This window comes from Amphiura filiformis, chromosome 5 (assembly GCF_039555335.1).
Source record: "Amphiura filiformis chromosome 5, Afil_fr2py, whole genome shotgun sequence".
Lineage (NCBI taxonomy): Eukaryota > Metazoa > Echinodermata > Ophiuroidea > Amphilepidida > Amphiuridae > Amphiura > Amphiura filiformis.
The window spans coordinates 37,530,742-37,548,069 of NC_092632.1; the positions used below are offsets into that span (position 1 = coordinate 37,530,742).

Below are 17,328 nucleotides of genomic sequence, written 5' to 3' on the forward strand. Positions count from 1 at the left end.
ACTACACATGCCTTTTACCAGAAGTCCATAAACCACCTCCAGATAACTTACTCTTCCACGCACATCATATTATATAGGCCTACTAATTATTAGTCATAATGGACCTACATCCAAAATATCCACATGTTATGACTATTTCTTAAAACTTATAACCTCAAAACAATCTATATAATTATGTGAACGATGCTTCTGACATCATAAACAAACTAGAGGCTATACTACAAACCAGTTATCTCACTAGAAATAATAGTTGGCACAACTATATATACTGAAACATTATTAATCTGAAGCAATAGGCATAGCATGCAAAGCCTTTGAAAACTCCAGGTTAATAACATGTTTTAACAAACCACCAACTGAACAATTTAGAAATCTTTTAAGTCTTGTTCTTGAATACAACACCTTTTTTTTTCAATAAAAAAATGGCATGGTCATGCATGGGACCCACTCTCAGTTCAACTTTATCCAATCTTACATTATATTCTCAATTACTGGATATACTTAGACGACTGTGATCCTATACCAAAGAACAGAAGAACTTAGACAGACATTGACTATCTTTCCGTTCACAAACACTTGTTAGGGGACCTAAAATTATTTTCAGGGCTCCTTTTGGCCATGAAAAATGTATGTCAACCCCATAGAAAATATAGTGTAAACTCGTGTTCTGCGAGAAATTATTTTGGTGATTTTTTAATGAGCCTCTACAGACGGATTAAAATATTTAGGACCCACTTTTGCATCAGCTCCTACCCCCACCCCGTTACAACTATAGGCCATACTATGAAAACTAAAACAAGTACTGAAAATGACCAAAAACAAATACTATAACCAAAGTGGGTCATGGCCCTAGTGGGATATGGACCAAGTGGGACATGGCCCTAGTGGGACATGGCCCAAGTGGGACATGGACCTAGTGGGACATGGCCCTAGTGGGACATGGCCCAAGTGGGACATGGCCCTAGTGGGACATGGCCTAAGTGGGACATGGCCCTAGTGGGACATGGACCTAGTGGGACATGGACCTAGTGGGACATGGACCTAGTGGGACATGGCCTAAGTGGGACATGGCCCTAGTGGGACATGGACCTAGTGGGACATGGCCTAAGTGGGACATGGCCTAAGTGGGACATGGCCTAAGTGGGACATGGCCCTAGTGGGAATGACCTAAGTGGGACATGGCTAAGTGGGACATGGACTAAGTGGGACATGGCCCAAGTGGGACATGGACTAAGTGAGATTGGACTAACTGGGTCTGGACAAAGTGGGATTTGGACCAAATGGGATTGGACTAAGTGGGATTGGACCAAATGGGATTGGACCAAGTGGGAATAGCCCCTTGTTGTAACCCCTACAAAACTCTGGGAGCTGATCCTGGTTGCGAAGATCAATTGTGGAATGTCTAGGGTGTGTGCTTCTTAGTTGCAGTGTTGTTGTTTAATGGTTTATGGAATGATATGGGGCCGAAGTGGTCAGCGACAAGTGTGCTGAAGCTTGTGGATAAATGTCTAGGCGTTGTGCCTGTGCAATAAGTTCCTATAAATGGTTAAGTTGTTATAATTATGGTGTATTTATATGAAAGGATGTAAAAATCAATTGTTAATATAAATATGAATGAAGTGTACTAAACAGTTTCTTGGTTCTGATCATGGAAGTAGTAGTAGTACATCTTATTTGTGATCCATTCCCACCAAATCAGAAACATGGTAAAATAATGCTTTTTGTTATAGCTGTAAATATAGGCTTTAATTGTTCCAAATTTGTTTTTGTACCATGTATACTTTTGAAGATTTGGTGCAACTTGTCTAGTGTTTTTTAAGATATTGGTATCAAAGTGATTCTGAGAAATTAAGTATTGAATTTATCCAATTACACAGCGATGAAATGGGATTAACAAGCAACTATTGATGTGATTTGGTATTAGCGCTTCGGATGCCACATCCTATTAAAATCGCCAAAAACTCACTTTCAAATATTTGGCCAATTTGTATGGTATGTATATTTCATGCAGTGTTCAGTACTGATGTGACAGACCCACCTTGGCGCTTGCCAATTGCATTCCAGTCACCATCCATATTGGGGCTCCAGTGGCTACTTCATATCCAGCCCATTCCATATCAATTTGTTAGCAGCTGATTTAGGACTTATCACAGTATATATTTGATAGTTCAGGTTCAGAGACCCGGAGTCCACAATAAAGTAATCATAACCTACCCTCGCAAACCCCAATGAGATGTGCTCAATGGGCAACTGTCACTGGATTTTCATGGTCAGTGGACTTATGCCATGGTCACTGGGTAGGGCGGTCACTGCCACTAGACTGTCATGACCAATGGAGTTCAGAAGGGCTCTGATTAACAGATGTATACTTTCATGTTCTGATGTACTTCATAGGGGAAGTGTGATGGTTGGGGCATGGTTGGGGTGATCTTATTAATGTCAATATACTATGAAAGTAATGTAACTGATTGCATAAGCTTAAGTCAATTTCATATTAGTTAAGTTATTAAATGTACAACTGGAAATGTAGAAGAAATTTTTTTTTTTCATTAGTTGCATTACAACTACAAGAAGTACAATCATCATTGAAGACAGATGAAATATATTGCACGGGCAAAGTTACATATTAAAATATGCACATCAAAAAAACATACATGTACACATTATTGGATTACAAGGAAGCCTCTGCATAGTGATGAAATCAGTTATAGGACATCAAAATAATAAGGCAATTATACAACAAATTTTGCTCACTGTATAATGTTCAATTTTTTTCCAAACTAATGATGACATTATGTGACAAAGTGATGAGATGTGAATGGACATAGATAAATAAAAGTAAATATAGTGCTATGAAATAGTGTGAAATGAAATGTTGACAACTATTTGGCCTAGGAGCTACAACACTTAGGTTCAGAGGGGCATTTGATTTTCCTGAATCATGTCACTTGCTTTCAATGCACAGGTGTCTTAATGCACTTGCTTTCAATGCACAGGTGTCCAAATTAAATGCACTTGCTTTCAATGCACAGGTGTCTTAATGCACTTGCTTTCAATGCACAGGTGTCCAAATTAAATGCACTTGCTTTCAATGCACAGGTGTCTTAATGCACTTGCTTTCAATGCACAGGTGTCCCAATTAAATGCACTTGCTTTCAATGCACAGGTGTCCAAATTAAATGCACTTGCTTTCAATGCACAGGTGTCTAAATACACTTGCTTTCAATCCCCCCTTTCAATGCACAGGTGTCTAAATGCACTTGCTTTCAATGCACAGGTGTCCAAATTAAATGCATTTGCTTTCAATGCACAGGTGTCCAAATTAAATGCACTTGCTTTCAATGCACAGGTGTCTAAATTAAATGCACTTGCTATCAATGCACAGATGGCCAAATTAAATGCACTTGCTTTCAATGCACAGGTGTCCAAATTAAATTATGCACTTGCTTTCAATGCACAGATGTCCAAATTAAATGCACTTGATTTCAATGCACAGGTGTCCAAATTAAATTATGCACTTGCTTTCAATGCACAGGTGTCCCAATTAAATGCACTTGCTTTCAATGCACAGGCGTCCAAATTAAATGCACTTACTTTCAATGCACAGGTGTCCAAATCAAATGCACTGCTTTTAATGCACAGGTGTCCAAATTAAATGCACTTGCTTTCAATACACAGGTGTCCAAATTAAATGCACTTGCTTTCAATGCACAGGTGTCTTTATGCACTTGCTTTCAATGCACAGGTGTAGTTCTTATGGAATTTCTGACACTAGAAGTGGCCAACCAAAGACCCTAGAAAAAAGATCCATTGCACTGTAGAAACCATTTTTTTATATGTGTGAACTGTGGCTGGTTTGAGATGTTTGATCCATGCTGGCATAATTTCATCCCTAATTTGCAATATTTTGTGTAGAGTCATTGACAACTAAGGCATAATTGAAGTTATGGGTTTTTTTTAATATTGTTTTTGTTGTTTTTGCTGTCGTTATTGTGATGGTCTTCTTTCAATCTTTTACATGACATTTAGGTTTGATTTGGTATTTTCTCACAGTAGACTTGAAAGTTACTTGTCATAATCACCTTACTATTAGCAGAGAATGCCCTTGAAATGAAATCAAATTAAACTCTTAGTCAGTATTATATTGGAATGTGAATTCCAAGTGAAACACTCTATAAATGTTATGCAGGCAACAATATTTTATCTGCACAGCTAATGTCAACTAAGCATCTCCTGTACCTGATAACATCTGAAGAGGCAAGAGGCAGCCAATACACTTTCATTCTTGCTTACATAGACCTGTTGTAGGCAAGTAAATGAACTCTGTGCTGTCAACTGGAGGTGATAAGTCAAAAAACTTGAGAACATTTTCTACCATCTTTTACTTAAGCTAATTTAAAATACACAAAATCATGGGGTCAGTGGTGGCACCAAGAGAGGGGGAGGGGGGGGGGGGCATGGGAGGCAAATGCCCCTCAGTCAGAACTCTTGGCCCCCTTCCCAGTTGCCCTTAGTAAAAACCCAAAATGTCCACTTTTTGCTGCAATTTTGTTAAAATTTGTTGATTTTTCACCCCACCCTGAAATTGACTCCCCACCCCCAAAAATATTTCTGGCACTGCCACTGAATGGGGTACTTCTTCTTCTTATCATGTCCAAGCGCAGGATCAAATGCGCCCGAGCCAATAGCTGACTCAGTGACGAGCAGAATCGTTGAATTCAGCTAGGTCCTCATGTGTGCAGTGTTGCCCCATCTGTGGACAGATGGGGTACTGCCATGCCTAGTATAGGTACAATAATTATCAAGCTATTTCTTTTTCATTCATAACACTATTTTGTGTAAGTTTTTTTTTTCAGCGGGTGTCTTTTTTTTAGCTGTAGTTTCTTAATTTTAATTAGAGACACTTCCGAGTTGTTAATAAACTAGTGAAATCTGTTAAACCTGCTCAAGACTGTGCACTGAATGGACAAGACTTTCTCACCCGATAATATGTCAATACTAATACACTGTGTTAGAAATGACATGACAGTATAAATAGCACTTAAAAGTGGCTGACACCCGCCAAAACCACTACTGCTGTATGCCTGGCTTTTGTGGCTGCATTCCCATTTCCATCAGGCAATGCTCGTAACGATCAATAACAGTTGCGGGCAAGACGACGCACCCTTTGAGGCCCTTTTAGCGACATATCTCGCGGTAGCAGGCAATACAGTGATTTGAAGAAGCCGTTAGGTAGTAACCTCCCCAGTGCCATTGGGGTATTGCTTTTGGAGTTCAACTTACTTAGCCCAATACTGCTGTGGTGGTATACGCATATCAGGTTCAAATTCTGGAAACAATAGAAAGAAATGTTAACTGTTAATGATATTAATTGTATGATTGTGAACAAAAGTGTATTTAAAGAAGGACAAATATGCCCCTTGTGGGATAAGTGGTTCTTGCAGATAATCTTCTATTTGGGTATAAATGTTTTTACACAAATTGTCTTTTGAAAGTAAAACCTGCAGTCATGCATTGGGCATTATCGGGATAGGTTGATTCAATTGTAGGCAAGACACACATTAAATCAAAGACTTGTTTCTTTTTCTGTTTTCCCCCGTTATTCAATCCAACAGGGCGACATAAAGGAGATGAGCCTGCAGCAAGCCGAGTTGTCGGCCAGACTGGCAGAGGAGACTAATCGTAAGCACGAGGCCGAGGATGAATTGCGGGAGGCCAGGAGACGGGAGAATGAAACGCAGGAAGAATTAGCGTCTTTAACAAAGCAACTTAAGGAGGTGAGTGGTACAAAGCGGATAAGTGCAATAGCTGCCATGTATAGATGAGTACAATATACTGTGTATAAATTGCCAAATGTTCACAGGGCAGCTATTGCACTTAACCAACTTCTAGCACCGAGCAGTCGACATATAGTATACAGGTGGGAATGAAGTGCCGGATGGCTTGTACTTTGTAGTCGGGTCACCTCTCAGGACAATAGTACTGATTTATATTGATTGATTAATGGATTAATTGATCAATTAATTGATTGTGTGAACAGAGATAAATGTGAAAGTGTTCTTAAACAAATCCAAATAACATCGCAGATTCAGAATAAGGGGAGTTTTCATGACGGAATAGCGTTTAATTATTAAAATCCAATTATCTGACTAAGAATAAAAATAAATGATATGAATTTTTGTTTTTACTATGTGTGATAGATGATAGGCAGGTGAGGGTCAGCATTTTATCATAGTGGATACCGACCCAGTAAAAACAAAAATTCATATCGTTTATTCTATAATTACACATCAATCAACTTATACATGTTGAGCCAAGATTTGTTGAAATATTGTGCAGTTCCACAGATATGGCCCTAAGTGTTAATCCGCTGTTGAATTTAAGGAATGCATCCATCTCTCCTACACACCCGACAACCGTGGACCCGTATTGTGTGTGTGGTAGTTAACAGTGAAACTGTGGACCCACACACACAGACATCATAATCCAAACGTGGACTTCTATGATATATCACTGTGGACCTGGTATTACACCTATGATATAGGACCCTACTCTATATGCAAAGTTATGCTGTATAGCACCCTCTGTCACTGTCTTATGACCGTTGGACGTACACAGTTCGCTATGTGTGGTTTTTCACTACATAAGTGTGGACTCAAAGTCCACATTTGTAGGTGAAAACAAATGCACCCCCACACAAGTGGAAATACACAAGAAGTGTTGAAATCATATTTAACATATTTGTCTATGCATTCAAAATCATAATCAAAATGAGTCGCAGGTTGTGAAAATCAATCTTCAAATACAGCAAAAACAGTAGAATAAATCCTAAACCGTTCGCATCTGAACAACATGTAGTATTCATAATGTGTGAAATAATTATGTAGAAAATACAACATTGAGTGATGTTAGCATCCAACTCATTGAGGGTATCAAATTTTAGGTTGACATTTGCAATTTTACTCAAAATCCTATCGAGTTGGCAACTTTCAAATCCCTACGATATAAGACTTGACTGTAGATATTATAAAAAGAAATGAAGCGTCACAACTACAGGGTGTCCCAAAAGTCTCTTAACCATTTTGAACCATCATATCTCTCACAAGTATTATTATAAAGAAAATCCAAATACATATTTGAAAAGAGCAAACTTGTTCAATTTTTCTGGTACAAAACTTGACATAATTTTCTTTTCTTTTTTCCCCATTGTAAGCATTCTCACCATTTCCAATCCACTCAAATATTTCATTGAATTCATTTGCAGCTCAAGTACCAAGGATATCAAATCAAGTCAGGAATGTTTGCTGGTGGTATTTGCCAACTTTAAATATTTGATTTTGGACTTCTGAAGTTTCAAATTCAGTCACTAGGGACCTCTCAAGACTAGAAAATACCCATTTAAAGTTTCAGCTAAAAAGACCAGGATGTTGTCAAAACTTGCATCACTTGCAAGGCTTCATTCTGAAGGCTTTCATGTTGGACCCTCATCCGGGCCCTCATCCTGTACTCTTCAAAGTTTAGGTACTGCAGTAAGCATGTAAATTTTAAGACCAACAAAGAAAAGTCATCTCAATTCTATCCAATTTGAGTCGATTTTCAAAATGAGATCTATTTTCCAAAAGTTATGGCCTGAAAATCATGGCCCTACCACAATGCATACAGGTCTGCCAACATTGAAATCCTAAAAAGAGTACTCAATGCGAAGCGTAGCGAGCGGTGCTCTCGCGGTTCACGGCCATTTTGCTGCGTTGAAAAGCTGTCCTGCCGATAGTAAGACTAGAAACCCCAACATAAAAATAAGAAAATGGGCTATTCCATTTCAAATCCACACCCCCTGTGGAAGATTTTGAAAATATCTTCCACAGGGGGAGTATGTTTTTCAATTGTAATTTGGTCAGGGTTAATCATTATGAAACCCATACTCCCCTGTATTATGATTTTACCTATATCATAAGTATTTCAAATGGAAGTTACCTAATTGTCAATTCTATTCAAAACTCATACTCCCCCTGAGGATGATATTTCCAAAATCTTCCACAGGGGGAGTGTGGATTTGAAATGGAATAGCCCAGTGTTTAAAACTACTGGTCAAGTTCAATATCAGAGCAAGTGTACAAGTTTCCTCCTTGCCAAAATCCATTCATATTGTTCATAATAATGTAATGTGTACAAGAGATGTAGGATTTTAAAATGGTATAGAAACATTTGGGGCACCCTGTATATCTACATGTAGATAACACTTCGCTATATATCAAGTGGAATGTTTAATATGCCTCGGGCCTAACTTACCATTCACACATAAATGATATGTCTACACCACTTACTCCTCATCACAGCACTGATCGTCACATCCTCGCAAAGAAACTATAAGATTGACTGGCTCATGGGCTCATTCGTGAACACATCAGTTACATACTAGCAATCTAGCATGATTATAGCCTTGTACAAAAATAAAATTGATTTTTATCCTTCTTTAAATTCAAAATGATCCTGCTGCTATATCCCAACCAGGGGTAACGTATGTGTTGTTTAATTTTCCCACGCTTCACACGAATGTTTCGCAAGTAATATCTGCTTGAGTGCAAAATATTTTATTTCTTATTACAGTATTACGCCTACTCCCCCTCCCTTCTCAGCACACAGTTACACCTTTTTACATACCCCCTAAGGGCTACAGAGCACAGTTTTTAAGAGCTTTCGTGCTGTTCAGTGTGGGTTTTCTTTAATGTGTATCGGATCTTGGTGATATAACATATGCCGTGTCCAATTTGTAAATGTAATGTGGAGTACACAGGCACAAGTCGTATTCAGCTGGTCATAGAATTGTTGAGGATCTGTGTGCTCGAGAATTGCGTTTCCTAAGTCAATCCCGAATGTGTGTCCATACGATTTCATTGAAGACTGGAGTCTTCGAGTTTTGCACTACACTTATTGAATCCCCCAGGTCTCTTGAATATTTAACTTGGTTGCAAAGTTATGAACCTTTTATATGTCCATTTCTTATGTTTTTTATTGGTTTTTCTCCTCACTTTTTGCCTATATCTCAGTTTCTTTATTGCCGACTTTAGCCTGCCTGGATTAGATCTGATCACATTATACAGATTTATTTTCTGATTGTGATTATCAAAGAAAATAAAGCCTTAAAAGTAAACTCCATAAGTGAACCCTAACCTTACTAGCACCCTTTGAGCTATATCAAGATGTTAGTTGACATTTGGAAGTGCCCTCATTCAGGGTTTAGGACTGGTTCTATTTATGGATTAGGCAATTCCAGTTGAAATTCATACTCCCCCTATGGAAGATATGACCTTAATCTTCCATACAGGTAGTATGCATTTCAAATGCTGTTACCTGACTCCACTTGCAGTCTACACCCCCCTGTGTTAGTGATTAAGGTTGTGTCTTCAATAGGGGGCGTATGGATTTCAACTGGAATAGCCTGTCTGTTCAGTACATTAGTGAATATGTCTGCACTTTACGTATCTTGAATCACAAGTACTATACGTGATCCTATCATGCAAAATGAATAGGGTGTAGACCATATACACTATGGACCACAATGACCTCATCCCGATGGCATAGTTCAATAACCTCAATTAAACGATCATAGTGCAAACTTTGACCTCAAGTTGCAGAGTATGAGTTTTTGTACTCAAATTTTCAAAGGTCATTCAATGAAAGTACAAATGTATTGGGGTAAAAGAACTGTGCCTTCATAGATGAGCATGTTGTGGATCATAGTGATAAACTTTTCTGCATTATGAGTTTATACATGGTGATGCACACAACATATTGTTGAAACTTCATTAGAAGTGTATTGGTAGGTTTGGAGATGAGTATTTATAGTGTCATCTGAACAATAGGAAACAATGCTTGTATCTTACAATAGATATTCACAGCCATGTGACTCATTTTGATAGATTACGTCACATTTTGAAAACATGGAATGTGAATTTTAATGATTACAGATCATTATTCGTAAGCAATAATTTTGAAATTGTTGGCTCCAGTCTGTGCATCACCACATATGAAAACACCATGCATGACTGATATATAGCAGCAGAGCTCTTACTACTTTTGATCCCAAATTTAAATGTAAATAAATAAACAAAACAACTTGGAAGACAAGTATCTTGGAAGCAGGTGTAAGTCAAGTTATATGGGCATAATGTGATAGCTTTATGTCTGTTTCAGTGGCGGTGCCAGGGATTTTTTTGGGAAAAAGTGAATCTTTTGGGGGACAAAATCAACAAATTTTGCATAAATTGGCTGCAATTTTCGTAATTTTGGGTTTTAAGGCTGACAAGGCCTTAAAAGTGGAGGAGGCAAGAAAAATGCACCAAGCAAAGTGCAAAGTCAAAATATTAAATCCTAGCCAAGGAAAAAATTGGAACATACGAAAATGTAATCTAGTTCACTGGTACGCGATATACATTACATATATTAGTGTGCATTTTGAAGTAGAATATAAATAGACAATCTGAACTCGTGCCAAGTTGCTCTATATGCAACACATGTATAAAAATGCGACCGCCTAATCTGTTTTTCACAAAAAAAATCTCTTTTAACACCCACATAAACACTTGAGAAACATCATTGTCCATTAAGTGCTTGGATGTTATTTTTCCCCTTCCTTCTTACTTGAATGACCAAAATGCTCCGGTGTTGACGGAGGAAGATGGTGAGGTGATAGAAAGGCCACGAGACTGGTAAACAAAAGTGCATCACAAATATGCAGGAAATTGGAACAGATTTAAGAAGGGCAAATCTTTTAGTATTTTCTTCCGGTGACATTTTCAACAATACCAATTTGCTATGTATTCGCCGTAGGAGTGACGTATAGCAATAGATGAAAACAATTTTTGAATATATCGCCCTGCACTACAAGCAGGTTGAACTCATCACCTGTGTCTGTCTGCAATCATAGATTGAATACAACACCTCTCTTTTCAAAAATACTTATCTTACAGGTCCGAGTGATCAGCATGATATAAATATTCTATAGAATTATGATTAAGGTTTTTATTCCTGTTCTATAACGTCTGTGGTTCAATGCATAGGTATCGCGTGAATGATGTAGTGCAGGGCGATATATTCAAAATGATAAATGTCTGATTTACACAACTTGATTTTAAATTGGAATTTCTTCATACCCGATTTTCTCGACAAATTGTTTATTCGCGGTGCCCCACTATACGCCACAATGGAATACAGCCGATGAATTTGTATTGCAGGCATGTGGGGGTTCCTCAGCACCTTGTTATGACAATCTGTGCCCACAAGATAAAACTTGCTTGCATACCAAATTCACAAGTATGACATTCCAAAATAACATTCAATTAATTAACCCAAATTTGGCATAAAACTAAGTATTTTGACCCATTTTTTGCTGTTGAAAAACCATAACTTATTGTTCACTTGTTGCCACAAATAGGATGCAAGCATGATGCATTCACTAGTGCTTATCATTTGACACTGATTAGGTGTCTCTTCCACACCTCATCTCTATTATATTTCCATCTTTTGATTGGAATTTAATAATGGTAGCATTTTTGTTTGTTTCTTTTTATTAAGTGCATATCTAGATATTATTGTCATGTTAGTGTTACCCCTTAATATCATCAACTAGCCAAAATTGTTAAAAAGTAGCTGAAAAGAACAAAAAATAGGTAATTTTGTCAAATGGTGGAGGGATCTGCCCCCCCCCCCCGGATTAAAACCCATGCCCCTTATAATTTCAAATATGATACTATATTAAACATTCCAATGTATCTACAACCTGTTTGTCCCATATAATGGCCACTCTGTGTAATGGACCAACCACACAATGCAATTTTGTATCCAGCCAGCGTTTCTGAACTTCTGCAAAGTATGCACACAATCTAACTCTATGCGAACAGCTATGGCCAAGTGTAAATATGCATATAGTAGTGACCAAATTTTGCTTCTCAAGTTTAAAACTGATGCAATGATCAATGAAACTTTACTTTGCAACTCAAGAGTAAATACACCTCCCCCCCCCCAATACACACACACAGTCCTATAGGTATATGCTGTCAAACGGGCATCCTGTACTTAACTATCCAAATGTTCTTGAAGGGTTAAGAGTTCAGGCTGAGTTCTTGAGTTAATCCTGAAATATACTAAAATGAATATTTGGGGTGTTCCCTCACAAGAAAACTCATCGATATGGGGGGGTGACACCCCTTCTGTCAAGCTTTGGGATCTCCTTTATAGAGCCAATACTTTTCTTCTTTAGTGTAATTTTTCCTTGTGTCAATATTTGAGCGTGAACACCGCTAGGTTAATACACCTCTAGGTTCCACTCCCCACCGACTCACCATAAACCACCTGGATGGTTAGCAATTCACTTCAGCTCCTACAGATTGATACGGTAAACCATTACAAATTTGGCAATTTGCTGTAAATTTTAATTAATCCTGCTTTGAAATATTTACAGGTAATTAACTTTGGAAGTTTCCAACACATGACTTTGACATTACAGCAAACATTTTCAGAGAAGTTGACAAATGTGGCATGCAAGTGAACACATGATTTTGACATTATGGATAATATTTTGAGAGATGCCCGACAATGTTGCATGCAACTTTACCAAGATTGATGGTAGCGATGGTGGTAATGACTTAACTGTGTATGTGTCAGTGAACTTGTTCAAATGATCAGCCATCTGACTTTTTTTATAAATAAAAAGAAAGTGATAGAAGAGTCCCAATGGTGTGATTGTATCATCCATCTGTTGTCTGTCTGTTAAGAGTGTGAAGTAATGTGCCATTCCAGTTGAAACCCATACACCCCCTGTGGAAGACATGACCTTAGTCTTCCACACAGGGAGTGAGAATTTCAAATGGGGCCACTCATTCAGTGTTGGCTGCTCCAAAATGGGTTATTCAGTTGAAATCCATACACCCTCCTATGGAAGACATGACCTTAATCTTCCACACAGGGAGTGTGAATTTCAAATGGGGCTACCTTAATGGGTAACTCTGTTTGAATTCTACACACCCTTGTGTCTTCCATAGGGGGTGTATGGATTTCAACCGGAATAGCCCAATGTCCTCCCACACACAAAAACCCTCGGAAGTGAAATTAGTGAATATGTGATGATACACGAAGCAGACGACCACCCCTGGTTTAGAGTTAGCGTTACTTATCATAGGATCAATTAGGTGCTATACGAGAGTACAGAAGACACTGCAATCACATTTTGGAGTCAAGTGAGAGAGTTGTGATTTCCAACATCAATTGCTTATTTCTACTGAGTCCTTATTAATGGTCCCACATCAGTGATTTTACAGTTGTGAGAGGACAAGATGTTGATTCAGCTATCAATTATTATATAGCATTTTGACCAAATACTTTTTAATCTAGTGGCATTTTTTCAAACTGTATTCTTTATTTTAAAACACCTTGTATTGTTCAGAATTTATTTTCAGCTGTTGTTACATCATCCACTTCTTTTTGTTACATAATCAAAGTGGTCAATATCACAGATTGACCAGTCGGTGCCCTTTTCTCAGGATCAAAATTGCTTCGTATTTTTGTTCAGTCTGGTTGAGACACATTTGTTGTCATCACCATTACACTTGTCATCATGTTTCATCATTTTTGTCATTTTCATCATGCAATGGTACCAATATTTATAGTACATCATTTAGCTACATAAGGTGATGCTGCTGATTTTCTTGGCTCCTTGTGCACATGTCTTTTTGCTGCAAAGGGTAGAAATGTTAACATATTTTTGGGCAGCCAACTTAGGATCATTTTATGTTAACATAATTTTGAATAGCCAATTTGGATAATTTTGGCCTCAATTGTCATGCCGATGAGGTAGAACTTGTGTCAAAGCAGTGGGAGAAGTGAACCTATACAAATCAGTGTACAGCAATAGCAGCTGATCGGTTTACCAAAGATTGGACCAAGGATGGCCCTCATTTGACTGAACAGGTTTAGTAGATAGCTTGACTACTACACTACACTACAAGATTCCTATTGTGTACCTGTGCAGGGGAGCCATAATAGATATGGCAGTGTACAGTAGTATTAATATGAATAATATATCTGACTGAACAGGTTTAGTAGATAGCTTGACTACTACACTACAAGATTCTTATTGGGGCATAGGTACACAGTTGCCAAGGTACCTGACTGGTACACACTGAGTACCTAGACACAGTACCAATGCTGCTACTGCACAAGACCCATCAGCAGTGGTACTGCACTGGTACTACACTGGTCCTCCCCTGGAGTAGTGGAGAAGTGAATCTACAAATCAGTGTACAGCAATAGGAGCTGAACGATTTACCAAAGTTTGGACCAAGTACTGAAACGATTTAGTAGAAAACTTGGCTACTACACTACAAGATTCCTATTGGGCCACCTGCACAGGTACACGGTTGCCAAGGTACCTGACTGGTACACACTGAGTACCTAGACACAGTACCAATGCTGCTACTGCACAAGAACCATAAGCAGTGGTACTACTAACACTGGTACTCCCCTGGTACTGCACAGTACCAGCCAAGTACCTTGGTGGATCAGGGGGCCGCAGTAGGAATTTGGCAGGGTAGTATTAATCTGAATAACAATTTAAAATTGCACAGATGATATTTAAAAAGTTGTGGTAACAGCTAGGCATATTATTTATCTCCAAAAGTATCTCTTCAGTAAGTTACAGCTTTCACAATATGTTTAAGTGATTTATGAGGGAAAAAATGCAAATAACCTGCCCAAACTGCAAACACATATAACATCACTTTAAGTGAAATATTTCAATATTAGCAAGAAAAAAATAGTTTCATTAAATTTAAGGCCATGTCACCTAATAGCAGAAGTGACATTTCTCAGATACATACGTAGAGAATCAGGCTTATACCATATGAGAATCCATATAGATCTTGTGGGAAATTATCTTGAATGTAGCTACTTATTGATTTACAAAGTTGTCAGATGTGTTGGGTTTCTTCATAGAAAAGTTAATATCAGACCAAAATGAAGCTAGTGAGGTACTCCTGCCACTTCTGCTCAATCTTAGATGGCTGTGGCATTTGGATGTCACAAGACGTATACAGTGTACAAGTTTATTAGCTTTTATTGCAAGGAACTCATTTCAGAAATTTGGGATTTACCATCTAGGGATTGAGACAGGGGAAGTATTTCTTGGCATTCAAGTTTGTACCTACTCCCCATTCCAGAAAAATACAGCACTGATTTTTTTGGATTAAAAAAAATATTATCCTGTTTTTCCAAATGAAACATAGCTAAATCCTAATTGTTTAGTTACTTGCAATAAAAGTCAAATTTTAATAATTTTGCAATTTGAGGGAAAATGGTCCAAAAACGGTTCAAGAAACTCATTTGAGAGAATTTGGGATTTACCATCTAGGTATTGGGGTAGGGGAAGTATTCTTGGTATACAAGGTGGTACATACAGTCCAACCTCAGTCCAACCTCCCTGATACAAACCTCTTTTATACGGACCTGTATGTTATTTGGCTGTGTGATTTTCATAAAAAACATGCATAAGATTTATTTATACAAAAGAAATGGTAAAATTACATTAAAATACAATATGATAATAATCTACATCAAAACTTCCCTCACGTCCCCCAAGAAAGTTCTATCTCAACTGTCCACACACAATTTCAGGCTCGTGAAGTATATAGAACTTTAGACATATTTTACGTAAAGGACATATACCTATAGCACTCCATTACCATCTCGTTATTTCCCCCCCATTTGTGTAATTGTTTGTTGTGCCAATTTTACAAATCATTCACTTATCCTGATTTTCACTTAGCCAGGCAATGCTTGGTGCCTTGGTCTCATCAAGTCCAGATAAAAGAGGTTGGAATGTGTGTGTATTGCTCATTCAACTGGCTCGGAAATAACCTGTTTGGTGGTAACAATATGAATTATTCCTTTGAATTAAACAAACATGTTAAAAGATATCATAATTTCCTACCCTTTACGAGACGACAACAGAAAGATGTTGTGATTTTAATTTACTTAATGGAGTTATCACCAGTAGATCTATTTAAGATATCACACCACCAAATAGAATTCTGGTGGAGTGCCCTCTATGAGTCTGTTTTTTGTTTTTTAGGACTGGCTAGTCTGAAGATTAAAATTTACATGGTTTGGGCTAAAATTTGGTCATGATTAGTATTGTTCTATTCTACACCTCTACCACAGATGGGATAGATCAGGTCATTTTTAATGATTTTAAGCGCCGCTTGTCATAGCATGATCTTGCATAGAGAGCATTTGAGCCCTGACATCAGGGGCATAGCAAGCAGGGGGCAGGGTAGATGAAGTCCAGGGGCCTGAAGGTTCAAGAGCTCCAAGCAAAAGCAAAAAAGGGATAGGCCTGATAAAGGCGATGTTAAAAGGGCCCACATTGCTCCTTTTGTCCATGGGCCCCCAAGGCTCTTGCTACGCCCAGGTTCAGGTTTACAATTACTCTTAGTGACCACTATTTCCAACACCTTTCTTGTAATCGTCTGTTCGCTGTAAGTTCTTGTTTTTCTTGACAAGCACCAACCAGTACCTCACCAATGTCAAGAAACCCACAGCTTACCATGGGCTTTAGTGCTCTTATGATTTACACAGAATCTGTAAAAGTGAAATCTAGCCTTTTAAAAGGCTTCGGGATTATGTCTTCAAATAATATCATGAAAAAATTATTATTTAAACTTGGAAGCAGACAAAAGCTATTCATTATTGTTTCATTTGCTTTAAATATTAACTACTTTACTTAAGATTAATTATGAATTATTATGGTAACATTACAGAAGAAAAGGTCTTACAAACTCGTAGGTACAGAAAGAACAGAACAGCACAATGTAAAGAGTAATTATTGATATATACACAGTGGGCTGAGCTGAGCACCCGAGGGGAGAAACATTACTTATATTCCCTGGGAGTATCAATATTTGATCAATACGCAACTTGTCTGAATCGGTTAATTCTTGCAGGGGAAATTGGGAATTCTGCGCTTGTTGCTGAAAAGTGTCACAGGTTTCAACTTGTCTCATTCATTATTGATGTCTCATCAGGAATTATCAAACTAATGCTAGGCATGTGCATGCTTTTGATGCTAGTATGAAATATATAAGAACAATATTTGAAAGTTTGAAAATATTTGTATTTTTTTTGGGGGGGGGGGTTATATGTAGTTACAATCTGCACTTGTAGAGTTAATATTTAGTGAAGTATTAAAATCTCCCTTTTTTTTCCTACTCTGTATATTGCTAAAATCTGGTCAAACCACAAAACCTAGATAAAAATTTAAAGTATTAAAATCTCTCT

At 37.8% G+C, this 17,328-nt stretch overlaps 1 protein-coding gene across 1 annotated transcript in view; it reads left to right on the top strand.

Annotated features, from left to right (window-relative positions):
* LOC140152171 (uncharacterized) overlaps nt 1–17,328 on the top strand; it is a 257,889-nt gene that overhangs the window by 119,233 nt on the left and 121,328 nt on the right. The window contains exon 4 of the mRNA XM_072174471.1: nt 5,616–5,777. Within this exon, the coding sequence (XP_072030572.1) occupies nt 5,616–5,777 (162 nt within the window). The remainder of the gene's footprint in view (nt 1–5,615; nt 5,778–17,328) is intronic.